This window comes from Podarcis gaigeae, assembly GCF_964106915.1.
Source record: "Podarcis gaigeae genome assembly, chromosome: 1".
NCBI classification, from domain to species: domain Eukaryota; kingdom Metazoa; phylum Chordata; class Lepidosauria; order Squamata; family Lacertidae; genus Podarcis; species Podarcis gaigeae.
In genome coordinates this window covers 29,529,023-29,551,648 of record NC_139678.1, presented here as the reverse complement: position 1 = coordinate 29,551,648, position 22,626 = coordinate 29,529,023, and the positions used below count along the sequence as shown (strand labels likewise).

At 43.0% G+C, this 22,626-nt stretch overlaps 1 protein-coding gene across 2 annotated transcripts; it reads right to left on the bottom strand.

Moving 5' to 3' along the window:
- Positions 1 to 8,702: 8,702 nt before the first annotated feature.
- ALKBH1 (alkB homolog 1, histone H2A dioxygenase) lies at positions 8,703 to 22,610 on the bottom strand. Of its 2 annotated transcripts, none has more exons than XM_083737378.1 (6): positions 22,477 to 22,610; positions 16,497 to 16,605; positions 16,071 to 16,233; positions 12,024 to 12,114; positions 11,057 to 11,250; positions 8,703 to 9,524 (listed from the first exon to the last, which is right to left on the bottom strand). In XM_083737378.1, the coding sequence occupies exons 1-6, from the start codon at positions 22,606 to 22,608 to the stop codon at positions 9,101 to 9,103; spliced, it is 1,113 nt and encodes a 370-aa protein (XP_083593504.1). In that variant the 5' UTR covers positions 22,609 to 22,610; the 3' UTR covers positions 8,703 to 9,100. The 2 variants fall into 2 exon arrangements, with proteins under 2 accessions (XP_083593504.1, XP_083593505.1); XM_083737379.1 differs by having other exon boundaries at positions 22,197 to 22,535.
- Positions 22,611 to 22,626: the final 16 nt, after the last annotated feature.

The window sequence follows — 22,626 nt, the reverse complement described above, 5'->3', positions numbered from 1 at the left end:
AACCCTCTGCCAAGCAGGAAACACCATCAGAGCACTCCTGACATATGGTTGTCAAGCCTCTGCTTAAAGACCTCCAAAGGAGACTCCATCACACTCCTTGGCAGCAAATTCCACTGTTGAACAGCTCTTACTGTCAGGAAGTTCTTCCTAATGTTTAGGTGGAATCTTCTTTCTTGTAGTTTGGAGAACCTCTCTCTCCTGTCGTGCAGTGCATTCTACATTCCTAGTAAGAATCACTGTGGCAACAAAACTCTGTGTTGACCTTTCTCATAACCCATGAAAATGCCCCGTGCACCTTTTGCACCTTGTGGTGTTTCTACCCACATGTGAGACCCGAAAACCTTTAAGTGCTTGACGGAAGGTTTTCTCTGGTACAGTTTCTCAAAAGGAGAACTTTCCATACCAGCGGAAACCTTTCTTACCCACATGTAAGAAAAAGCGTTCAGCAACTCAGCCCAAAACTCCTGGGGCAAACCTGCACTTAGCAGTTGCACTTTCATGCCTTGTTCCAACTCTGTGTTCACCTTGACACATACACTCTTGTTCTATGAAGCTTCTGAGACAGCAACCTTGTGCTCAGTCTCCTGTTCACATCTGAAGGTTGCAAGAGTCAACACTGTTTCCTCAGACCAAAGTCGCTTATCACCAGTCTCTCTGGACTGATGGAGATTTATAGCCAGGGAGGACCATCGGAGATACGCCCCGAAGACTTGGGAAGTTGGCGGCCTTACTGGGCGTGATTCCAACAAGATTTCCAGGTGGGAGTTAATCATGGTGAGGGTTTGCCAAGCATGCCTTCCTCTTAGCACGTTTCTCCCATGCGTCCTAAGTTCGAGCGTCTTCAAAACCCATGACACCTTTGTTAAAGGCTGTTCTCCAATTGCAGCGCTCACAGGCCAGTGTTTCCCAGTTGTTGGTGTTTATACTACATTTTTTTAAAAAGATTTGCCTTGAGAGAGTCTTTGAATCTCTTTTGTTGACCACTAGAATGAGACCACCAATATATCAACTAATATTGGAATTCTAAGGAAGAAAATAAGTTGAAACATTTTGGTCCCCCATCTTGTTTCAAAATGCTATCCAAACGTACCATCTCAGGAACTGTCACACCAATTTGGGTGACAATACTTTGAGAGGTGTCCAAACTGGTGCAGTTTGGAATGGTGTGATTTGTCATCTTAAAGGGACCATGTGCCATATATTTAATTAAGAATGCATACTTGGCAACAATATGGTTGCACAACTACTATCTTAATGAGGCAGATAGCTAACATTGTGGCTGCAGGCATGGATGTACATACTCCCTGTGTCTAATGAAGAAAGACTGGTGACCATTGGATAGAGTGGTGGATGTGGGAGACCTCTGTAAAGACCTTGCGTAGCCATGGCACCATATACTCAAATAAATAATATTGTCTGATAGATGATTTTCTGTTGCAAACCACCTTGTGTATTTTTATTTGGATCATTCAATCAGCACAAGCTTTTCAGCATGCCAGTCAGAATGATTCCCCATCCCCCCTTGCACTGTTCTGGGGGTTCTCCTAACTCCCCCCCCCAGCCCATTTTAGAGGGTGTGAGGGGGAGGAGAGGGCGAAAAGCCCCATTGCAAAAGTCCTTGCTCAGGCTTCCGCTAGCAGCACTAGTTAGTTGGATCCCACCCCTGATGTTTAAAGCCTTGCTAATCCTTTTTATAGCAGCTAAGCAAATAATAGATCAGCTATTGGAGAACAGCTGCCAATCTATCACGGGAGGCATAACTAGAAAGAGTCTGGAACATTGCCCTCATGGAAAAAATGACAAAGCAACTTAAAGCTCTAAAAAACAAACAAACAAAAACCCCCAAATATTACTCTGAAGGAACTTGGTATGTTTAATACATCAAACAAGGCAGTATGATGACAAATCCACCAGCAACACAGAGATGAACTCCACCACCAACACATAACCTGTTATTTTATCTTATATTATCTTATCCTCAATGACTGCAGTTACTCACAAAACAACACATGGAGTAGATCATCACTTACCTCACTGATCTTCAACTGCTGGGTCACGGCCTGACTCAAGCTGGGCCATAACAGGAGCACTACCACCATGCCAATATATGGTAAAAGATTGAAAAATGGGTCCCCAAATGCATGTTTGGGTTAAAAGTGGATTCTATGTTGAAGATGCCTGACTTGCTTTTTGTGGGTTCAGTGTGTGCTGTTGTGAGGGGTGGGGGAGCAACTGGGGATTTATCTTAGATGTATTTGTTCTTTTGTAACTGTGACGAAAATTCAAAAATAAAGGCGTGTTGTTGATTTTTAAGTGCAGCCATCAGCCCCTGAAACAAAAACCACCCCTAACTTAGCAGTACTGTATGCTGTTAGTATGATGAAACATTGACATCACTCCTTAGATGTAGTGTGAATGTACATAAGATTTCTATATGCTTAACAAACCTGTTTAACTTTATTGGTTACATGTGAAAACAGGAGCTTTAAACAGTCCCCAATGTAAGGCTCTTATTAACAGCTGTGTGATGAGAGAAAACACATTATTGTCGAGCTTATTTAAATGCTGCTTTCCCAATCTGTGCTCAAAGTGGCTCACTAGAACAATCAACAAATTAATATTGAGATACAACAGAAATACGTTCTTGAATAGATCAAACACATTTCGTAAGAGACCGTATTATCTCCACGGTGGCAAACTAGGAAAAACATTCCCCCAAACGTGTCAGGGAGGAGCCTAAGTAGCTGACGTCAGCCAGGGCACTGCTCTCCCAGGCCAGGTGGAAATGTGTCAGGCAGAGGAACACTTATTGGGGGAGGGACTCATAGCTAGATGGCCTTTCTGCGCCTTGATCTGCAGGATGAGATGCAGGAGCAGCATCTGCTACTGGAGTCAGCTAGAGCCTCACCTTCCCAGACCAGCAGGTTTATCTTTATCCATCACTGCATCTCCAGGCTGATAGAAGCCCGCATGCCAGGCTGCTGCTAAATAAAGGCACATAAACCCTGCAAGGAAAAGGCAGAACCTCCCAAATCGCTCATGATTCTGCCAGAGGATAATTCTCTCTCTCTCTCTCTCTCTCTCTCTCTCTCTCTCTCTTTTTTTTTTTTTTACTCCCTTTGTTATGCAGTGCGCCAAGTGCTGTGTGAGTCAAGGCACTGGTGGTGGATCGTGCTTCTGAGCACTCGGTCTAGTTCTCAACAGAAATGGCATTGTATTCGAAGGCTTCTAGCAGCTGTAATCTGTGTGGTGTTTGGCTGTTACGCCAGGAGCAGCCACAAGGGGGAAGGAGCAGATCAGAAATGGCAAAAGGGATCATCCAGAAGGGAGGCTTTTCAAAGCACGAAATGGGCCACCTTATGCTGGAATGATCTTTTCCAAACCGGGTTTCGTGGCTGCCATATTGCGCCAGGAGATGTGATATGGGCCTATTTTCGCCTTGTATCCTATAACAAACACGCCTGATTTATGCCTCCTCTTTGTTTATCTTGAATGATAGTGGCTGACAGGCCCAAATAGAACAATATCCTCCTTGCATGATGGCGTTCAAGAAAGGCTACAGGCTTGAGTGGTTCCTGGGCAAAATGCCCCTTTAGGCTTTCCTGGCACTTGTAACATCAGCAACAATTCAAAGGTGGCCAGGTGTGGCCATTTTAATTTCCCATAATGTCCAGAGCACCTGACATGGCACCCCTCCAAGGGAATTATGGGAAAGTTAAATGCAGGCTCAATACACAATTGATATAGAGGGGCTGGAACTGGACCCTGGAGTCTAGCAGCTGTCCTAGGATGCCAGATGTTGACAGCAGGCTGTGTGTGTGTGTTTTTAATAGCTGGTTGTCTCCAGGGAGGTTTTTAATAGCTGGTTGTCCCCAGGGAGGTCACTTTTGCCACCAGCTTCTTGGGTCTGCTGTGTCTGCAACAAGTGGTCCCCTCCAGCTGTGTCATCTTTGTTTTGTTTTCTTTACTCTGGTCGATGTTCACTCTCATTCCTTGGCTTAAGTGGCCCAATGTGAGGAAGTTTGACATTTGCCATATTCACAACATACATTTAAAGCACCATGATATGACTTTAAACAGTCGCGGCTTTCGCTAAAGAATTCTGGGAGCTTTCGCTTGTTAAAGGTGCTGGGAGTTGTTAGGAGGCCCCATTCCCCTCTCAAACCTCTCCTATTGTCTATTGTGACCCCACTCCCTGCACTACTGAGTCAGGTGTGACTCAAGTTGGGCAGAGTCAATAGGTAGAGCTTGTTTCCTTTAAGGCTCTCTATTTTTCAAGAACTGTGGGGAAAGGATTGGAAATGATAATAGTAGTAGTAATAATAATAATAAATACTAATTAGTCGCTTTCCTCACAAATGCGACCCAAAGTGACTTAAACACTGAAACAATTACAACAAGCACAACTGATCAAAACCTAAAAAACACATCTGTATAAATAAATGACACATCCTGCCCCGCTAAAAGAGATTGCAAGTTCTTGAAATCCTTCAAATTGAGGACCAAAAGCCTGGCACCTAAAAATAGATTAAGTTGGTGCCAGGCATGCCTCTCTGGGGACAGAATTCTACAAGTGAGGGACCACCACTGAAAAGGCTCTCTGACCCTTCCTATAGGGAACAGCAGTCCTTGAGGTACTGGGCTCCAGAAGCTTTATGTTAAAACCAGCCCTCTGAACTGACTCCAGAAACTAAACTGGCTCCAGGCAGAACCTGTTAAATAGTCTGAGGGGGAAACAACCTGAAGAGGTCAAAAAGACTGGCAAACAGGCTTTAATAGACTCTAAGGGTTCATCCAGACTTCTTTTTTGCACCATGCTTTCCAGTCACAGGTCTCCACTTTAATGCCGCATGTCCAAGTTGTGTTTTTATTTTATTTTAGCTCTGGAACTTTCCCTGAAAAAAAAACCAAAAACATTTTACCGCTGCAGTGGAGCAAACGGCAACCCACAGAAAACCCAATTTGCTCTGTTTGCTCCGATTCAAACAACTTGGCTGAAGGAATTGAGGGGATGCTCATCAAATTTGCAGATGGCAACAAAAGGGAGGGGTAGCTTCACCTTCAAAGGTGCACTCCTCCATTGTCTCCCAAGACGGACGGATGCCAAGAACGTACTGTACTCCCCTCTCTTTGTACTGTGCTGACTATATGTAACCAAGAAACATGGCATGAAGAATGTGTCTGGCTCTTAGATTCACTTCTGTGTGCTGAATCTTCCATCATTTAAAAATCAATAACCATCTCCAATACTCATCAGTTGGCTCTTCTGAGCCTCATTATGGCTGTAATGTGCCACAGCAAACTATAGTTTGTTTTTCCCTCTTCTGTAATCAACAGGACCTTTCTGTTAATGAGAAAAAAGTTCCTTATCTTTTCCTCAAGCACCTAACAAAGAAAGGAATGGATGCTTAGCAGACTCCCTTGGGAAACCAGACTCCCAGGAGCCCAGCTACAGGACTCTACTTCTCTCAATCTCCTTCGGAAAATGCAAAGCAGAACACAGAATAGTGGTGTTGAGTAGTTCCACATTTTTTCTGTTACCCAATAGCACTTCTCCGTGTTCCCCATGCAGAGGACCTACCACTTGCTTGTTCTTCTTACATCGGACATAACCGAAGAAACCTTTTATTATTATTTTTAACCTGTCTTGCAAGCCTGAGCTCATTCGGAGCTTTTGCCAGCCTGACTTCCCCCCTGCAACTGTTGGCTACTTTGTGATTTCCTCTTTCTTCCATTTCTTATACATGCCCTTCTTAACTCTCAACTGTAAGCTCCTTATGCAGCCACACCGGTTTCCTTACATGCCTCCCACTTTTCTTTCTTGTTGATATTGTATGCATTTGGGCCTTCAATATTTCTCTTTTTAGAAATTCCCATCCTTCTTGGATTCCCTTCTCATTGAGTATTTCTGACCACAGGATCACACCCAGTAGTTCCTTCAGCTTTTCAAAACTGGCCTTCTTAAAGTCCAGTGTGTGTGTGTCCAACTACACTTAGTTTTCCCTTGCCTCTGTATCCTGAAACCCAGGATAATATGATCACTTCCTCCCAAGTTTCCAGGCACTTCCACCTCATTAATCAGTTCCTCCCTATTGGGGAGGACCAGGTCCAAGATAGATGATCCCCTTGTCGGTTCTTCCACCTTCTGGGAAATGAAATTGGAGGAATTTGTCAGAAAATAGAGGCAATGGAGGAATTTGTCAGACCTTTCACTCTTGGCAGAGTTTGAGTCCCAACAGCTATCAGGGAAGTTGAAGTCCCCATGATTACTATTTCTCTCCTTTTCAAATGTTTGGTAATCAGCTCTAATAAAGCATCATCCAAGGCTTCAGTCTGGCTAGGCGGTCAAGAGCAGACACCCATAGTAAGGGCACTGTTGTTTCTCTCTCCTACAATTTTTACCCATATACTCTCAATCTGCTTTTCATGCTCCAGATCATGGATTTCTTCACAAGTATACACATCCTTTATATACAATGCTATTCCTCCTCCCTTCCTGTTTGGTCTATTCCTTTTGAACAGGCTATACCCCACAATTCCTACATTCCAGTCATGAGTCTCATCCCACCAGGTTTCAGTCATGCTTATAAGGTCGTAAACGACTTAGAGGCATTCTTACAATTAAATGGTATATAGGTAAAGGGACTCCTGACCATTAGGTCTAGTCGTGACCGACTCTGGGGTTGCGGCGCTCATCTCACTTTATTGGCCGAGGGAGCTGGCATACAGCTTCTGGGTCATGTGGCCAGCATGACTAAGCCGCTTCTGGCGAACCAGAGCACCGCACGGAAATGCCGTTTACCTTCCCACCGGAGTGGTACCTATTTATCTACTTGTACTTTGATGTGCTTTCGAACTGCTAGGTCGGCAAGAGCAGGGACCGAGCAAAAGGAGCTCACCCCGTCGTGGGGATTCGAACCGCCAACCTTCTGATCGGCAAGCCCTAGGCTCTGTGGTTTAGACCACAGCGCCACTCACGCTGTGTGTGTGTGTGTGTGTGTGTGTGTGTATATACTGTTTGTTAAATAAAATGATAGGCAGCCACACTGAGCACAATTTAAAATGTCCTCGGATTAGCTGACCTGCACTAATTGACAGCAGGCAGCCAACCTCTCTTAAGGTAAACCTAAACACACCCCCTTCTTTCCACAACAAGCAGAAGCAGAAGTGGCCATCTCAGGTACATACTTTATATGGGAGATCTGTGAGCTACTGTACACATTATAGTTTTATAAGTATATACCCCAAACATTTTAATAGTGTAACCCTATGCATGCTTACTCAGATCAAAGCTTAAGTATTCCCCTGGAAATGCTAAGAGTGAACACAACAAGCATGTCAGGGAGTCATGACTGGATGCAGCTCCCAGCTGCATTTGCTGGCAAATGTGGGCTGTTTCTGAGTCTCAATGTGAAAGAGAATTCAGTTCTTCCTTTGTGTACCCTCACATGTTATCTCAGGAAAACTAATTTATTAATATCATTCCATATTGAATGCCTGCACAGAAAAGACTTTGAACCATTAATGAAATGCAAGCCTAACATCTGAAAACAGGTGCCAGTTGTTTTCTTTTGAAAATCCTGATGCACCACAGGAATGAATAGCCCAGAGAGATATATGGAGGACTATACCAAACCCATGCCATGGTCGAGCATTGCAGAGAAATGTCCAACTTCCTCAGAGTTTAGCCATGTAGAGGTGAACAGATACTCCTTGTTCTGCTGGGGGATATCAGGAACAGCAGAGCTAGACACAGCCTGAAGGAAAAGGTGAGAGTTGCTCAAGGCAGCATGAACAATACTGCAGCATGAACAAAATAACTAAGCAAAAAGGAGGAGGGGGGGAGGAAAGAGAGAGAAACAGCCCTCCAAGACAGATAGGGATCTTTAATTTAAAACAGAGTAAGCTTATTCATGGGAAAAGTGCGACAAAACACCCCTGGGACAGAGCGCTGCACTCTGGCAATTAAAATTGCATTAAAAACCAGATAGGGAAGTCGGAATCCTAAAACAGATGGGCACTGAAGACTGTGTTGTCCTTATTTGTTTCAATATATTTACCTTTTGGGCAATAGAGATAGTCGCTGATTAATTTTCTTTCTGGGCGCTTCATCTACAACTTCATTGTTCCTGTTTGTAAAGTCATTCTCTTCTGCTTGCTCCTGAAGGAGGCAGACTGCAAAGATTGCATTATGCAGGCAGCCAAACGGCCTGACGCTGATGGAACAGGGCAGTTTTAGTATTCAGAGACAAGGGGAAGAAAAGGACATATTGAATAGAAAAATCACTACACAGTCCCTAATTATTTTCCTCCGAGAAAGGGAGGTTGTTTTAAATAAAAGCCTCATCCCACCCTCAAAATGAACCCCTGGTATCAGTCAGTAGGTAATAAGCACATTGCAAGGCATACAGCAGGTCTCTCTAGAGCAGGCTAGCAGTATGAAGGGATGCACATTCTGCTGCAAGCAAAGTGTCTTTGAATGGCCGTTTCAGTCTGAACCAAAGTTAAAATTTGGTTTATTATTTATCTGTAACATTCCCTCCTCTGGGTTCCCCTTGTGGCCTCCCGCCTAGGCAAGAAACAGACCCATACCTGCTTATTTTAGGCACGACCTAGGGTTGCAAAAATCTGAAACTTAACAGCTGTTCCTTTGGCTGGTGCCTCCCTCCAGTCCTAATACCTCATGGTAATAATAATAATAATAATAATAATAATAATAATAATAATAATATATTTATACATACATACCCCACCCATCTGGCTGGGTTTCTCCAGCCACTCTGGGCAGCTTCCAACAAAAAAATACAAATACAATAAAACATCAGATATTAAAAACTTCCCTAAACAGGGCTGCCTTCAGATGTCTTCTAAAAGATGTCACTTGTAACAGTGAGTAACAAGACAGCTATAAGTCAGGGAATGTTTATTATATTCAGATGGTGTTAACCAAAGCACTGGAGTGACATTCTTTAGTTGTGTGACCTTGGGAGAAAAAACAACACAAATAGTCTTTTGGTCTGAGCCATGTACTTTGCCCACAAAGTTCAAAACATTTTGTTACACATCCACTTTGTATGTTGCTGCTCCATATGGCCAAGTTTCAGCTGCCCGAATCAGACTTGTGCTTTTTTATTTCACTGTGCTCCTCATGATAAGAGCCTACGGAGGAAGCATCCAGGTCTCCCCCTGTCCTAGCTTCAGTTGGGAAGCTCTGACCTTCAGCAAGCACTTGCCTGACAGTCATGTTGACACGGGATGCTTGCAGATACTTGGCACAGACTTGCCAGTCCTCCTGAGAGCAGGGCTCCATAACAGAGTCTTCAGGAAGGTCAGCAGGGAGAGGCAGCTCCAGGCAAGAAGGCAAAGGCTTCCCCTCCAGGTTGGGAAGAATCCTGGGGACTGCGTGGTACAGCAGGCGGCTGAAGCCGGACATGACCATCATGTCCCCGCTGTGCATGAACATGGCCACAGGGGCTTCATCTCGTTTCAGCCCCCCTAACAAAAATATGGATGACTGTCCAAAACTAAACAGAGGAAAAAGAGGGAAGGCAGTTAGTAAAACTGTAGCTATGGGAAGATTTTACCAGCTATTCTCTTCTCAATAGGCAAGGTGGAAGTTCCGCTGCAACTTGGCACACATAAAGATCACCCGTGTTGTGCTGTATTTTTGTTATAATTTACATAATACATATGCACTTTCCAAAGTGCTATCTCATTCAACTCTAAAGCAAACAAACAGCTCCCCACACCCTTCCTCTTATGGTACTTTTAATATGTTTATTAGGGAAAGAGCTGTAGCTCAGTGGTAGAACATCTGCTTTACATTCAGAAGGTCCCAATTTTGATCCCTGGCATTTCCAGGTTGGTCTGGGAGACACCCCTGCCTGAAATCCTGGGTAGCTGCTGCCAGTCAGCGAACAATTCTGACCTAGATGGACCTGACTTAATAAATAATAATAATAATAATAATAATAATAATAATAATAATAATAATGTTAATTATACCCCACCCATCTGGCTTTGTTTCCCCAGCCACTCTGGGTGGCTTACAGCATATATTGAAACATAATAAAACATCAAACATTAAAAGCTTCCCAATACAGGGCAGCCTTCAAATGTCTTCTAAAAGTTATATAGTTCTTTATCTCCTTGACATCTGAAGGCAGGGTGTTTCACAGGTATGGGGAAACTTCCAAAACATATTAGCACCTGAGGCAAATTGCAAAATGGTGTCCTACTCCCTATCACTGAAGAAGGGTTAGTAAAGATCTACATCAGAAACAAGGGTGGGGGGAGACTAAATATCTACATTGGGATCTGCTGCCGCTGTGGATCCTGCCACCCGAGGCGGTGGCCTCACCTTGTCTCATGGGCGAGCTTGCCCTGTTCTTATGTAATGGTCAAAGTTATTCGCAGGGCCAAACTACACAGGACACCTGACAGCACGTAGCTTGTCCCAGGTGTTATTATTTTCTTTTACAAAACGCAGCCATGAAGGCGTGGTGGGGTGTTTCTCAACTATCTCCCAACTAGTGATTTTTCTGCTAAAATTCCCTCTCCATTCTAACCCCAATAATAGTAATTATTTATTGGCACTTTCCCCAATGTAAACAGTAAAGAAAAAGAAGCATTAAGAAGTACTCCTTCACCGATTCTTCCACAGAATAGGTCTTCTATTTAGGGTTGTAGCCTTCACTTGCAGTCTGACCTCAGTTTACAGAGAAGAAACTCAGGAACAGTGCAGAATGTTGGGACGGACAAAGGTCAATTGACAGGCTAGCCTACAGGTCTGTTATTGGGGGACGGGATACGGAAAATGTTTATAAATGAAATAAACAATGGCTCCCATAGACTTCAGCAATCCTACTATTCTGGATCAGTAGTCGGTTACTGCCCATGATCTTGATCTGCCCTATTTCCCTACACTTCATACTTCCAGAGGCAGGAAGTTTGCGCTTGCCACATGAAACCTGTCATTTGTACCCTTTAATCAAGTTGCATTAGCTAGAAGATGAAAGGTGTACGCTGCCTTCTACAAAATGTTTGGGTAGCCTACCAGAATGATAGAAGCGGTTGAGAATAGTCCAATTCGGACTCATCCACGTGAATTCCCAGAGATGAATCAAAGTGATAGTAGTTGAGGATTCCTGCTTCTGCTTGGAAACGTGGAAAACCACAAGCTTTAGCCACTTGCTCCGAGAGGAAAGCCAAGTCAGATGGAAAAGGCGTGTAGTGGTTGGCTGAATATTTCTGGCGAAGGAGCAAAAGAACAACAACAAATACGCAAACAGAATTACAGAGGAACAAAGCCATCCTATGAACACATCCAGTCGTGACTTAAAGTGAGTTTTAGGTCAATGCCTGGCTGTGTTGGAGCCCACTATCTCCTTTCCAAAGCTGAGGTGGGGAGCAGATTAGGCAGCTTCCCCTACTGGAGTTCCAAGTGTAACATCCATTCAAAATGGGCTTTAGAGCCTCAACTGTCACTTCCTCTGCTATTGCCAACAAGAAGCTCAGTTAGTGCTAGCGGTTGCAACAGTGATTTTATAGTTCAGACCCAGGAACAAAAATCAAGACACTCAGTATACCAGACATGACGATTAATATTTTTCACACAGGGGTGACATAGTCCAGAATCTTTCCCTCAAATTCCTAAATACAAACTTCCCTGAACTGGAAACCTCAATATGGTTTGCTAAGTGTTTCTGATGAGAAGACTGGGAATAGGTGGATTTCTTATTAAGGCCAGACACTAAGCAGATAAGGCTGCAGGCTCATTTGGTTAAGCAAGTCTGCAGCATGCTGATACACAATTCTTTCTCACTCTACCTCAAGTTTTCAATCTGATTAGAATGTTTTGGCTTCAAATATCTTTAAGAAGCCATGGGGTCTTTAGCAGAAAGCTTGCACAGTGACTTTATGCTTACATTTTCTAACCACTGCAAAAATAAAATCAACAAATATTTGCTATCATATTATCTTCCTGTTGTACATTGCCAAGAGGCTCTGTTGTCCTTGAATACCTTTGTATTCCAGTTATAATGGTAACCCAAAGTCACCCAGCGAAGCTTTTCCAGTAAAGATTTTGAGGCCCGTTTGCTGGAACTTTTGTTTCTGGAAAGATACAAAAGAATTTTTTTTAAAAAAATCAATTTCAATTATGAATCTCTGCAAGAGTTTCATACAGAAAGCCAAGTTTCTGATGCAGCTTAATACAATTCTTAATTTTAAAAAAGCCTGCCCATAAAGCTTGATTCTCATTATTACTTGTACAAATGTGAGTGAGTTTTGATCTGTGCTACATTTTCAACAATAGGTTCAATGATAAAAATATAAAGGGAAAAAATGGGCTGTGAGCTGAAGGGTCGATTAAGGCAATTCACAGAAAGTATTTTGGAAAAGTGAAATGGAACTATGGAAGGGTGAAGAAAAGCTGGATATGGTGAGTATTTCCAAGACTGGGAAAGATGTCGATTTGTGTAGGAGGCTTAATGGAAAGCTGAGCTGCTCTGACTGGAGGAATTAAAGTTCCATCTTGAAATATCTTTGAATCTAAAGTAAATGAAACCCATTCCATTTTTCTCTTGCAACAATATGGCAGATTGCCTATCAGAATTGCATTTGATAATGATAAAAAGATCATGTTTCCCAATCCACAGATAATTGCATGTTCCTGTAACTTGTCATTTCAAATCAATGAAATACTAAGACACGCAACTTGGGAGCCTCTTTCAGAGCATTTTGATATATGATAGTGCCAAGTGGCTCAAATTCTTTATTATTATTTATCACTTGTGAACAACCTAAAAATTTCTAAGCAGTGTACAGATATATTTTTAAAGGGTAGTAGCTGCTGGCAGGCTTAATATCCAATAGATACAATACAAAAGGAAAACAAGATGGGGAGGGTAGAAAAAAGCACACAAATTCAGGCCACCAATTCTTGAAGTTACATAATCTCAATAGCAGTATCTGATCTGGAAAGCTGGGCCTCCCTATCTTTAAGTGCACAGGAAGAAATCCAACTTGCACCCGCTATAACTATCCTTTTTTAACAGAATAGATTATCCCATTTCCTTCCTTAATCTCACCGGGGGGGTGGGGGTGGAATCCAGTTACTTTTGTGCAGTAACTTTTTAGCACTGCCTGTGACACTGAGATCCACAAGCAGCCCCAAGCTTCCAAGACACAGACAAATTGCACTGAATTTGGCACTTGCAAATTAATTTTCTAAGTGCCTAGAGAAACTATGTTGTAGTTGACCGAGAGACACAAAGTTCATGACATATTTTTAGTAAGCTGCTCAGGTCTTCATATTTTCACGTAGCTTCACAAGCAATTGCTGTCGTGCCTAATATGATATTCCACGCTGCTGAGAACAAAGCAGCAGGGAGAACTGCAGGTCAGGATTAAAGAGCACTGGAAGAGCTGGGTGAGTGGGAGGAGAAACAGCAAGTGAGTTTGGAGATCTGGTTGAAGAACACTGACACATCTTGGCAGGGTGCCCCTAATTAAGATGGCAGACAGTGCTGCACAGCAAAACTGAGATGCATCTGCAAAACTTTGAAAACTACAGAAGCTCCAGAGTAGCAAAGAAATGGCTGTAGGTCACAGAGCTATGCGTGGAAAGGTGCAGTGAAGCCTCCAGGTCTCCCGAGTTCACCTACATTGAGTTTTGTGTATGTATGCAATTCAATTTGGTATATTTAAGTTTATAATGCTTTCTTTCTTTTTTCTTTCTCTCTATATTTTTTGGGGAAGCTGCCCAGCATGGCTGGGGCAACCCAGTTGGTTGGGCAGGGTTTAAGAAATATATTATTATTGTTATTATTATTATTATGGCATCACTGTCTTCGGGCACTATGAAATTAGCTCCAAAATGAAAGAGAATAGATATTAAAAGTTTGCCAGTGGGATCTGCTTGCAACCACCAGGTCAAGGCAGACACCCAACATCTCTGACCATGGATAGAGGTCTACACCACATTACCTTAAAAGCGGAAATACACTACAGTGGTACCTCTGGTTGCGAACAGGATCCATTCTGGCGCTCCGTTCACAACCTGAAAGGAATGCAACCCGCGTCTGCGCAAGCGCGGGTCGCCGCTTCTGCGCATGACACCATTTTGCGCATCTGTGCATGTGGCGAAACCCGGAAGTAACCCTTTCTGGTACTTCCAGGTCGCCACGGGACGCAACCTGAAAAGACATAACCTGAACCGAACGTAACAAGAGGTATGACTGTGGCTTCCAAATATTTATTTATTGGGGTATTTCTAAACCATCAACTTGTTATAAGTCAGTTCAGACATCAAAATCAGAGAACACACCCAAAAGCCCATATTTGGGCAATAAAAAAGACTTAAAATAACAACTGAAAAGAAGCGCAAATCACCTGACTTTACCATTTAAGACCTCCCAGGGCAATTACACAGTCACTGTTGAAATCCTTTATCCTGGTGCTGGAGGAAAGTTTTATAGAGGTAAAACTTCAGCATTTAAATTTCATTGCCGGGTCAAATAGAACTGGCAGCCTTTACAAATAACTGGCTCCATATACAGATAATGACAAGTTTTAATTACATTACTCTGCAAGTGCATTTCAGCCTCATTTAATCCTTTGGCCCCTTTGCTTGACTGGATGCCCAACTGTAATGTCAAAAACTCAGGTCAAACAACTACAAATAAGGTTAATTCACTGCCATGCTGCAAAAATTGTATCTCCAAAACTGCTTGAGCAGCGCAGCTTCCTCTACTGCTCACAGAATAATCAAAGGCAAAAAAATCCTCAGAGAAAGAAGTTGAGGTAGAAGAAATCCTCAAGGGAAAAGGGGAGAAAGCCTTTCACTTTCTTGGCTAAGTCCAAGCTTTCAACTGCTTACCTGATTGTTCTTACCACTCTCCCCATCACTATAAGTAGCTAAAGGTAAAAGGTCAAGGTTCCCTGGATTGTTAAGTCCAGTCAAAGGCGAGTATGGGGTGTGGCGCTCATCTTGCTTTTCAGGCCGAGGGAGCCGGCATTTGTCCCCTGCTCTGACCTACAGCAGGAATTGTTCTAAAGTTGTCTGGTAATAGGGAAGCATATTATTATTATTATTATTATATCCTTATACAACCCTAATTTTGACATAGTCACATGTAATAGGGTGAATGAACAGCATAGAGCAGCACAGAGGGCCTCTAAGTTCATGAATCCAGTACTGAGAATAGTTAGCACCCAAGACAAAGCTGTCTCTTGAAATTAGTACACTATGGATAAACATCAATGATTTTTTTTCATTTTTTAAAAAATAAAAAGTAAATACCTAGTTTGTTTCAAAGAACAAGTTGGTTAGTGTTAAATAATCTGAACAGAAATATGTTAGCACCTTGGTTATTCTTAAATAGAAGCAAAGACAATACCAGACACTTAAAACACAGTTAAGAGACTTTATTACTTATAAACATATTTATTTATAACTATTCATAAAAAAATCAGAGCAGTTAAAACAATTGTACATACAAAATACAATAAAGAAATATAAAAGTTGAAATCAGAAATTATTGTGAATATGCTTTCAACCGTCTGAATAACCCTGACAGAATAGAAGCTTTCAGCAGGCATTTGAAAGCTGAAACAGCAGGTGCCTGCAGTATCTACTGGCAGAGTATTCCACAATACTGGGCTGATGACACTAAAGGCTTGAAATCATGATGTTGTTGAATGAGCCAACTCTGGGAGTGACCAATGGCACTCATACAGATGGGGTCAGTGATTATTGAACTGGGATATATATAAAGGAGATACAGTGGTACCTTGGGTTAAGTACTTAATTCATTCTGGAGGTCCGTACTTAACCTGAAACTGTTCTTAACCTGAAGCACCACTTTAGCTAATGGGGCCTCCTGCTGCCGCCACATGATTTCTGTTCTCATCCTGAAGCAAAGTTCTTAACGTGAGGTACTATTTCTGGGTTAGCGGAGTCTGTAACTGAAGCGTATGTAACCTGAAGCATATGTAACCCGAGGTACCACTGTATGTAAATGACCTTTTATCAAATTGCCTTGGGATTATTTGGAACCAGGACATACCGCAACTGATGCTGACTCTTCCCCCACAGATCAGTGGTTTCCGTAGAAGACATGTGCATATCCAAATTGCACACATTAGGCTTCTGGGTGTACGTCTTCAGGCACTGCTTCACCCAGTGACGCTGGCAGCCCGGAAGGAAGGGATCTGGGATAAATATAAACCCTAGACAAAAATGAAGGTGGATGGAGAAGAGATTGTTAGGGCCTGTATACACGTGAGCACTGAAAAGAACACTGAGAAACAGCAGGAACACAGAGCGTACAAGTTTACAACCTATGTCCTTCAGAAACAATACAGGTTGCTACAAACTGTTCTCCCAACTAAATTTGGATCATATAACATTTATATCATAAATAATGAGAGAAGTAAACACCACATCCAAAAAGTCCTCCCCTGCCCCTCGCTTGTCATACAAACACACTCACCTGGATAGTTTTTGAGGCCATAGGCTTTCCATTGATTAACTGGACGCAGTCCTGCTCTGTAAGCATCGTGATCACTTACTGAGGAAAAACTCAGGGGAGAGCTGACAATCTGGTGGCGGAAAATTGAATATGAGACACCTGAAATGTGACCCACAAAACCTGGCTGAATTTTATTAGCCAGTAGGAGTTGTGCCCATCATCAACCCTAATCTGCCCCTTGAAAGGAACTGAGTCTTGACTGTGATGTCAATACGTTTCAGAGAGGCTAAGTTCATCTACAAAAATAAGCCCCAAACTTCCTCCTTAGCTCAGAGTTGAGGGTGCCTGGTACCTTACTAAGCTGCCTGGCGGATCTTTCCAGGGCCTTTTCCCAACAAGAGCAGAGAAACCAGCTAGATCTTGTGCTGAGTTTGGACATGCTCAGAAAACACCCTGATATTTCTCAAAGTCAGCCTTCAAAAAGAGCAGCTGAGGGGGGAGGAAGAACCTTGCCAGTTTAAATATTCTGTGGAGAAGGCAAGTTTATACTAAAAGTTCACTAAAATATTTTAATTACCAGCAGAGTTCATTGGATAGTGTTACCTTTAAATTCAACGGGTTATCAAAATAAGTCAGTGGGGACAATGAAGCAAAAGTTAATAGTGTTTTTCTGAAATAAGTGGGCCTGATGTTAGTTGTACTGGGGCTGTTTGCTGGACTGTGCCTACTATCTTTTAGAGTCAGTTACTATAGCTTTAAAATGGAAATAATAGTAAACCCAGGAAATTGAACTTACACTCAAATTTTCCCATTGATGCATACCTATCGCACTGATTCGCGATGCTTCCTGAAATCTACCAGGTTGTAAAATATCTGAGTCAGAGGCATGTGCTATATTTAGAATTTCAGCTCTTCAAAGCAATATAGTATTTGTTTTCATTACAGGGGAACTGTCAGATAGACAATAAAGCAGCAGTTGCTTCTCTGGACCTGTGATGGTTTTCGTGGCACATTTTATTTCTTGATTCAGGAGGTTGTGAAACCTGAAGTCACAGCGTTCTGACAAACAGCTCACTTTTCTGTCTGCAACATAATCCCAACATTATGTACGATTATGGCTATTAACACAGGGATTGCTAGTGCTAGAAAGCCACAACATTTATAGCCTGTGGTAGAGTAGAATCCCAATTTCAATTGGGATAATGCATTAGTTTCCAACTCTGGTGGATATGTGATTTTAATTGAAATTACAAACGATGCTGAAGAAATAAGAGGGTAATCATAATTATGCAATCTTGAGGTCTGAAGAGCTTTCTGTGACAGAAATTCTCCTTGGGAGGGCTGTAATTATACAGCACTCATTACGGTATTAACTGAGGACCAGTAAACCTGTCTAAGCACTGGTGCTAGTCGGAAATTGTTAATACCTAGTAGTCACTTTTAATATGTTATTCTTAATGAAATAAAAAGGGATCTTTTGTTACTGAAGACAGTGTTAATCCTCTGTCACCCTGAAAATGTCACCTTTATTGTTAATTTTCTCTTCAGTAGTTAATTTCCTGCAACAGTCAGAAGAGAATGGGATGAGGTGGGTAAGAAGCAATAGGAAAGACAGAATCTTCCTTTCTGCAACATGTCTGATAATAATGCAAAGAGGCTTTAAAAAAAAGACAGGGAAGAGACAGAACACACAGTGGAGAACTAACTAGTAAAATGCATAACACAGTGAGCACTCCTATGCAGTTTCCTTGCAAGAGTACACTGAACTTTTGTGACATGTCACCAGTGTTTAAAGCCCATTGATAAAAAAAAATCAAGCACAGAGAAGAACATAGGCATGGGGTAAACAAAGAACAGAACTACAAAGGAGAGCATTTGGCAACCCCGGGAGGTGATAAACAAGCAATACACCTAATAAGGAGGATGGCCAGGAGGACAGCAATCATTATCCCCTTCACGTGAGATCTGTTTCCTGGCCCTAAGATTAACATCCTAAGATTAACATATCAGAAAGCTACATCAAAGAAACTTGCCCACTACAGTGGTGCCTCGCAAGACGAAAATAATCCGTTCCGCGAGTCTCTTCGTCTAGCGGCTTTTTCGTCTTGCGAAGCAACCCTATTAGCAGCTTAGCGCTATTAGCGGTTTAGCGGCTATTAAAGGCTTAGCAGCTAAAAGGCTATTAGCGGCTTAGAAAAAAAGGGGGGGGAGTGAAAAAAAAGCAAGACTCGCAAGACGTTTTCGTCTTGCGAAGCAAGCCCATAGGGAAATTTGTCTTGCGAAGGGCATCAAAAAACGGAAAACCCTTTCGTCTAGCGGGTTTTTCTTCTTGCGAGGCATTCGTCTTGCGGGGCACCACTGTATCTTTGATAACCCAGGATGCCTGCCTGGTCAAGCAACTGGCAGTGTACGTGACTTGTCAGGCAAGAGAGATGGACAGTAGAGGAAATGGCCAGAGATGCAGAGGGTTGTGGGATTTGGTCAGAAATTATTGTCAGTGCATCAAACCCAGTCAACACAATGCATTCTTCGTGGACACAATGGCTTGAGGCATATTTTATACCGTATTTTTCGTCCCATAGGACACACCTAGTTTTTTGTGGGGGAAATAAAGGAAAAATTTTTTTAATTTATTTCCCCCCCCCCCCAAACCAGGTCGGGGAAACCAAACCAGGTCGGGGAACAGCGGGATGGCGGTGCTGCGCCTCCCCGCTGTCCCCCGAGCTTGTGAGGCTGGCCAATGTCTGCCCGAAGCGCGGGGCGCTCTGCTTCAGCGCGCCCCGCGCAGCAGGCTGCTATCCGCAACCTAGGGAGCCCTGCGGGAACTCCCGTGGGCTCCCCAGGCTTGCTGATAGCTTCCTGAAGCCTGGAGAGTGAGAGGGGTCGGTGCGCACCAAGCTCCCAAGCTTCAGCGAAAGCCTGTATTTGCCCCATAGGACGCACACAGATTTCCCCTTCATTTTTGGAGGGAAAAAAGTGCGTCCTATAATTCCTCATAGTAATCCCACCTGACCCCACACTCTGGATATTTGCACTCCTATATCTTACCGTTTTTTATTTATTTAAATTTTATTTTTTATTTTTATTTTTTTTGTTTTGTAAGAAAAGTTTAAGATAGTAGAGGTTAAGGTAACAGAAGTACTGTGTTCTCTTCATGTTTATGTATGTGTTCTTATATCACAGAAAGATGTCTAGCACATTCCTAAAGGAGAGCTTAACAACCTGTGCCAATTCTTTTCTAAAACTGAGCAACTAGGCAGGACCCATGTCAGTCTGTTGAGGCAGCATGGAGCATCAGATAAATCTGCGGGAATGTAATTATAACTTCTTTGATTACACATGAAAAGCCAGCTATCTGGTAAGCGCACATGAGCATAATTAAAAGTAATCTGCTGAACACGTGAACAATTCCAAGTTGGCCTTCCTATGTCCGGATAGCGAGTTGCTTCCCCACTGCAATTCACAATCTGAGCACAAGAGGCGTCTGGCAGTGCTGCAACTCTAGGTGTGTATAATGATATTGTATCCAGAGGTAATTTTCTCAAAGAGCTTTATGAAATTAACAGGCTGAAAGTCTAACCCCATTTACCTGGGAGTAAGCCTCACTTGATGGCAGAAAGTGAGGAGGAATTAAAGAACCTTTTAATGAGGGTGAAAGAGGAGAGCGCAAAATATGGTCTGAAGCTCAACATCAAAAAAAGGAAGATCATGGCCACTGGTCCCATCACCTCCTGGCAAATAGAAGGGGAAGAATTGGAGGCAGTGAGAGATTTTACTTTCTTGGGCTCCTTGATCTCTGCAGATGGTGACAGCAGTCACGAAATTAAAAGACGCCTGCTCCTTGGGAGAAAGGCGATGGCAAACCTAGACAGCATATTAAAAAGCAGAGACATCACCTTGCCAACAAAGGTCCGTATAGTTAAAGCCATGGTTTTCCCAGTAGTGATGTATGGAAGTGAGAGCTGGACCATAAAGAAGGCTGATCGCCGAATAATTGATGCTTTTGAATTATGGTGCTGGAGGAGACTCTTGAGAGTCCCATGGACTGCAAGAAGATCAAACGTATCCATTCTTAAGGAAATCAGCCCTGAGTGCTCACTGGAAGGACAGATCGTGAAGCTGAATACTTTGGCCACCTCATGAGAAGAGAAAACTCCCTGGAAAAGACCCTGATGTTGGGCACAAGAAGATTGAGGGCACAAGAAGAAGGGGACGACAGAGGATGAGATGGTTAGACAGTGTTCTCGAAGCTACAAACATGAGTTTGACCAAACTGCGGGAGGCAGTGGAAGACAGGAGTGCCTGGCATGCTCTGGTCCATGGGGTCACGAAGAGTCGGACACGACTAAACAACAACAACAAGCCTCACTGAACTCAATGGGACATACTGTGGTACCTCGGGTTAAGAACTTAATTCATTCCGGAGGTCTGTTCTTAACCTGAAACTGTTCTTAACCTGAGCCACCACTTTAGCTAATGGGGACTTCTGCTGCTGCCGCGCCGCCACCGCACAATTTCTGTTCTCATCCTGAAGCAACGTTCTTAACCCGAGGTACTATTTCTGGATTAGAAGAGTCTGTAACCTGAAGCGTCTGTAACCTGAGGTACCACTGTATGTCTGACTGTAACCATTTCCCTTCAGTGGAAAAGATTAGAATGCTGGTGACAGATCAGTAAACTGTAGCAGCTGTAAGATGCTAATCTTTTGAAAATGCCATGAATATCAATAAATGTATCTTTGCTTGTGCAGCAAAAAAAGAGATATCCTAAAGACAACCAGCCTACACTTAGGCCCAGGCTATCCAAAGAACCATTTTCTCTCAAATGAACCTGGCTGGGCTCCAAGATTTTCATGAGATGCCACCCTCACAGGCATGCTTGGTGGGGACATGGGGGAGGCCTTCTTGGTGACTGTTCCCAGGCTGGAACTCCCTTACTAGAGAGGCTAGACTGGCTCCCTCATTATCCTTCTGCCAAGAAGTGAAGACTGTAATCTTCTGGTGGGTTTGGGGGAGCTAACTGTTCTTAAGGAAAGGGCTTTTAGTAGTGCTGCACTGTTTTTTTCTTTACTAGATTTGTTTTCATATGATTCTAACTCTCTTATAGTTAAAACAAACATGGATAAAAAACAGAAAGCTAAAAGCATATGAAAGATAATAGTTGAAAAGTAATTGAACTATTATCTTTTATATGCTTTTATCCACGTTTGCTTCAATTTTTATGACCTTTTCTGTGAGAAAAGTTGGGATATAAACGAAAAACAAATCATCAGTATTTGTAAACTATTATAATAAAAGACATTCATTTCTCTAGCTGCCCACAACCGTTCATGAGGATTCAGTTTACCACTCTCCTTCACCCCTTTCACCAACAATCCCAAAGGCACACTCCAATCAGAAACACAGGGTCATTTTGTGGAAAAGCCACACTTCGGTAATACTGCGTACTGCCTTGAAGACTAAACGTTCCAGATTTAACCGCTGGCATCTCTCTTATGGCTGGTTAAAAGGCTAGCAGTCTAGATTTTTCATATATATATATTTCATATATATATATTTCATATATTCATGCGCCTTATACAAAAAAAAAGCAGAATCCTGTATTGCTTCAGATTGCACGTGTGTGAATTATATTTTTGAATGCTTGTGGCTGCTTGCATGCAGCGATATGCTGTACTAGTCTCTTTTTAAAATTAAAATTAAAAATCGACACTTTCCCTACCTGAGGAATTCCACACCTGAGTGCACATGTTGTGGGTGGCTGGCCTAAACCCCCCCCCCATAACTTCAGTTCTGCCACAAGAGGAGCCTTCCCACCTCCATCCATCCATCCGGCATTCCTGCTCAGTTGCAAATACAGAGGCAAAATCTATACGTGGGATGGAGAAGAGAAGGTTCCCCCCCGGGGGGGCGGCACGTGCAAGAACCCGGAAGGGGCAGCTGTCACCATGGAGACAAGAGCGTGCGTTGGCGGTGTGGTAGGCCACTACCGTCCGGTTTACCTGCCGCGCCGCTGGCTTCGAGAAATCAATGGCCCCAGAAGGGTCCGAGCCCTCCCACCGCCGGTAGAAGCGAAAGAGCCGGCGGAAGGCGTCTTCACCACCCTCCCGCGCGGAGACGGCGCCCGCCGCCATCTTAGCGCCGGGAGTGAC

What these genes read in the sequence shown, in the direction of transcription:
- ALKBH1 (XM_083737378.1), bottom strand. Translation starts at nt 22,608, where the DNA reads ATGGCGGCGGGCGCCGTCTCCGCGCGGGAGGGTGGTGAAGACGCCTTC. An exon ending in AAGAGTCAGCATCAGTTGCG is followed by an intron (nt 12,115 to 16,070) that starts GTATGTCCTGGT and finishes GTATCTTTCCAG; the next exon opens with AAACAAAAGTTCCAGCAAAC. An exon ending in ATTATAACTGGAATACAAAG is followed by an intron (nt 11,251 to 12,023) that starts GTATTCAAGGAC and finishes CTCCTTCGCCAG; the next exon opens with AAATATTCAGCCAACCACTA.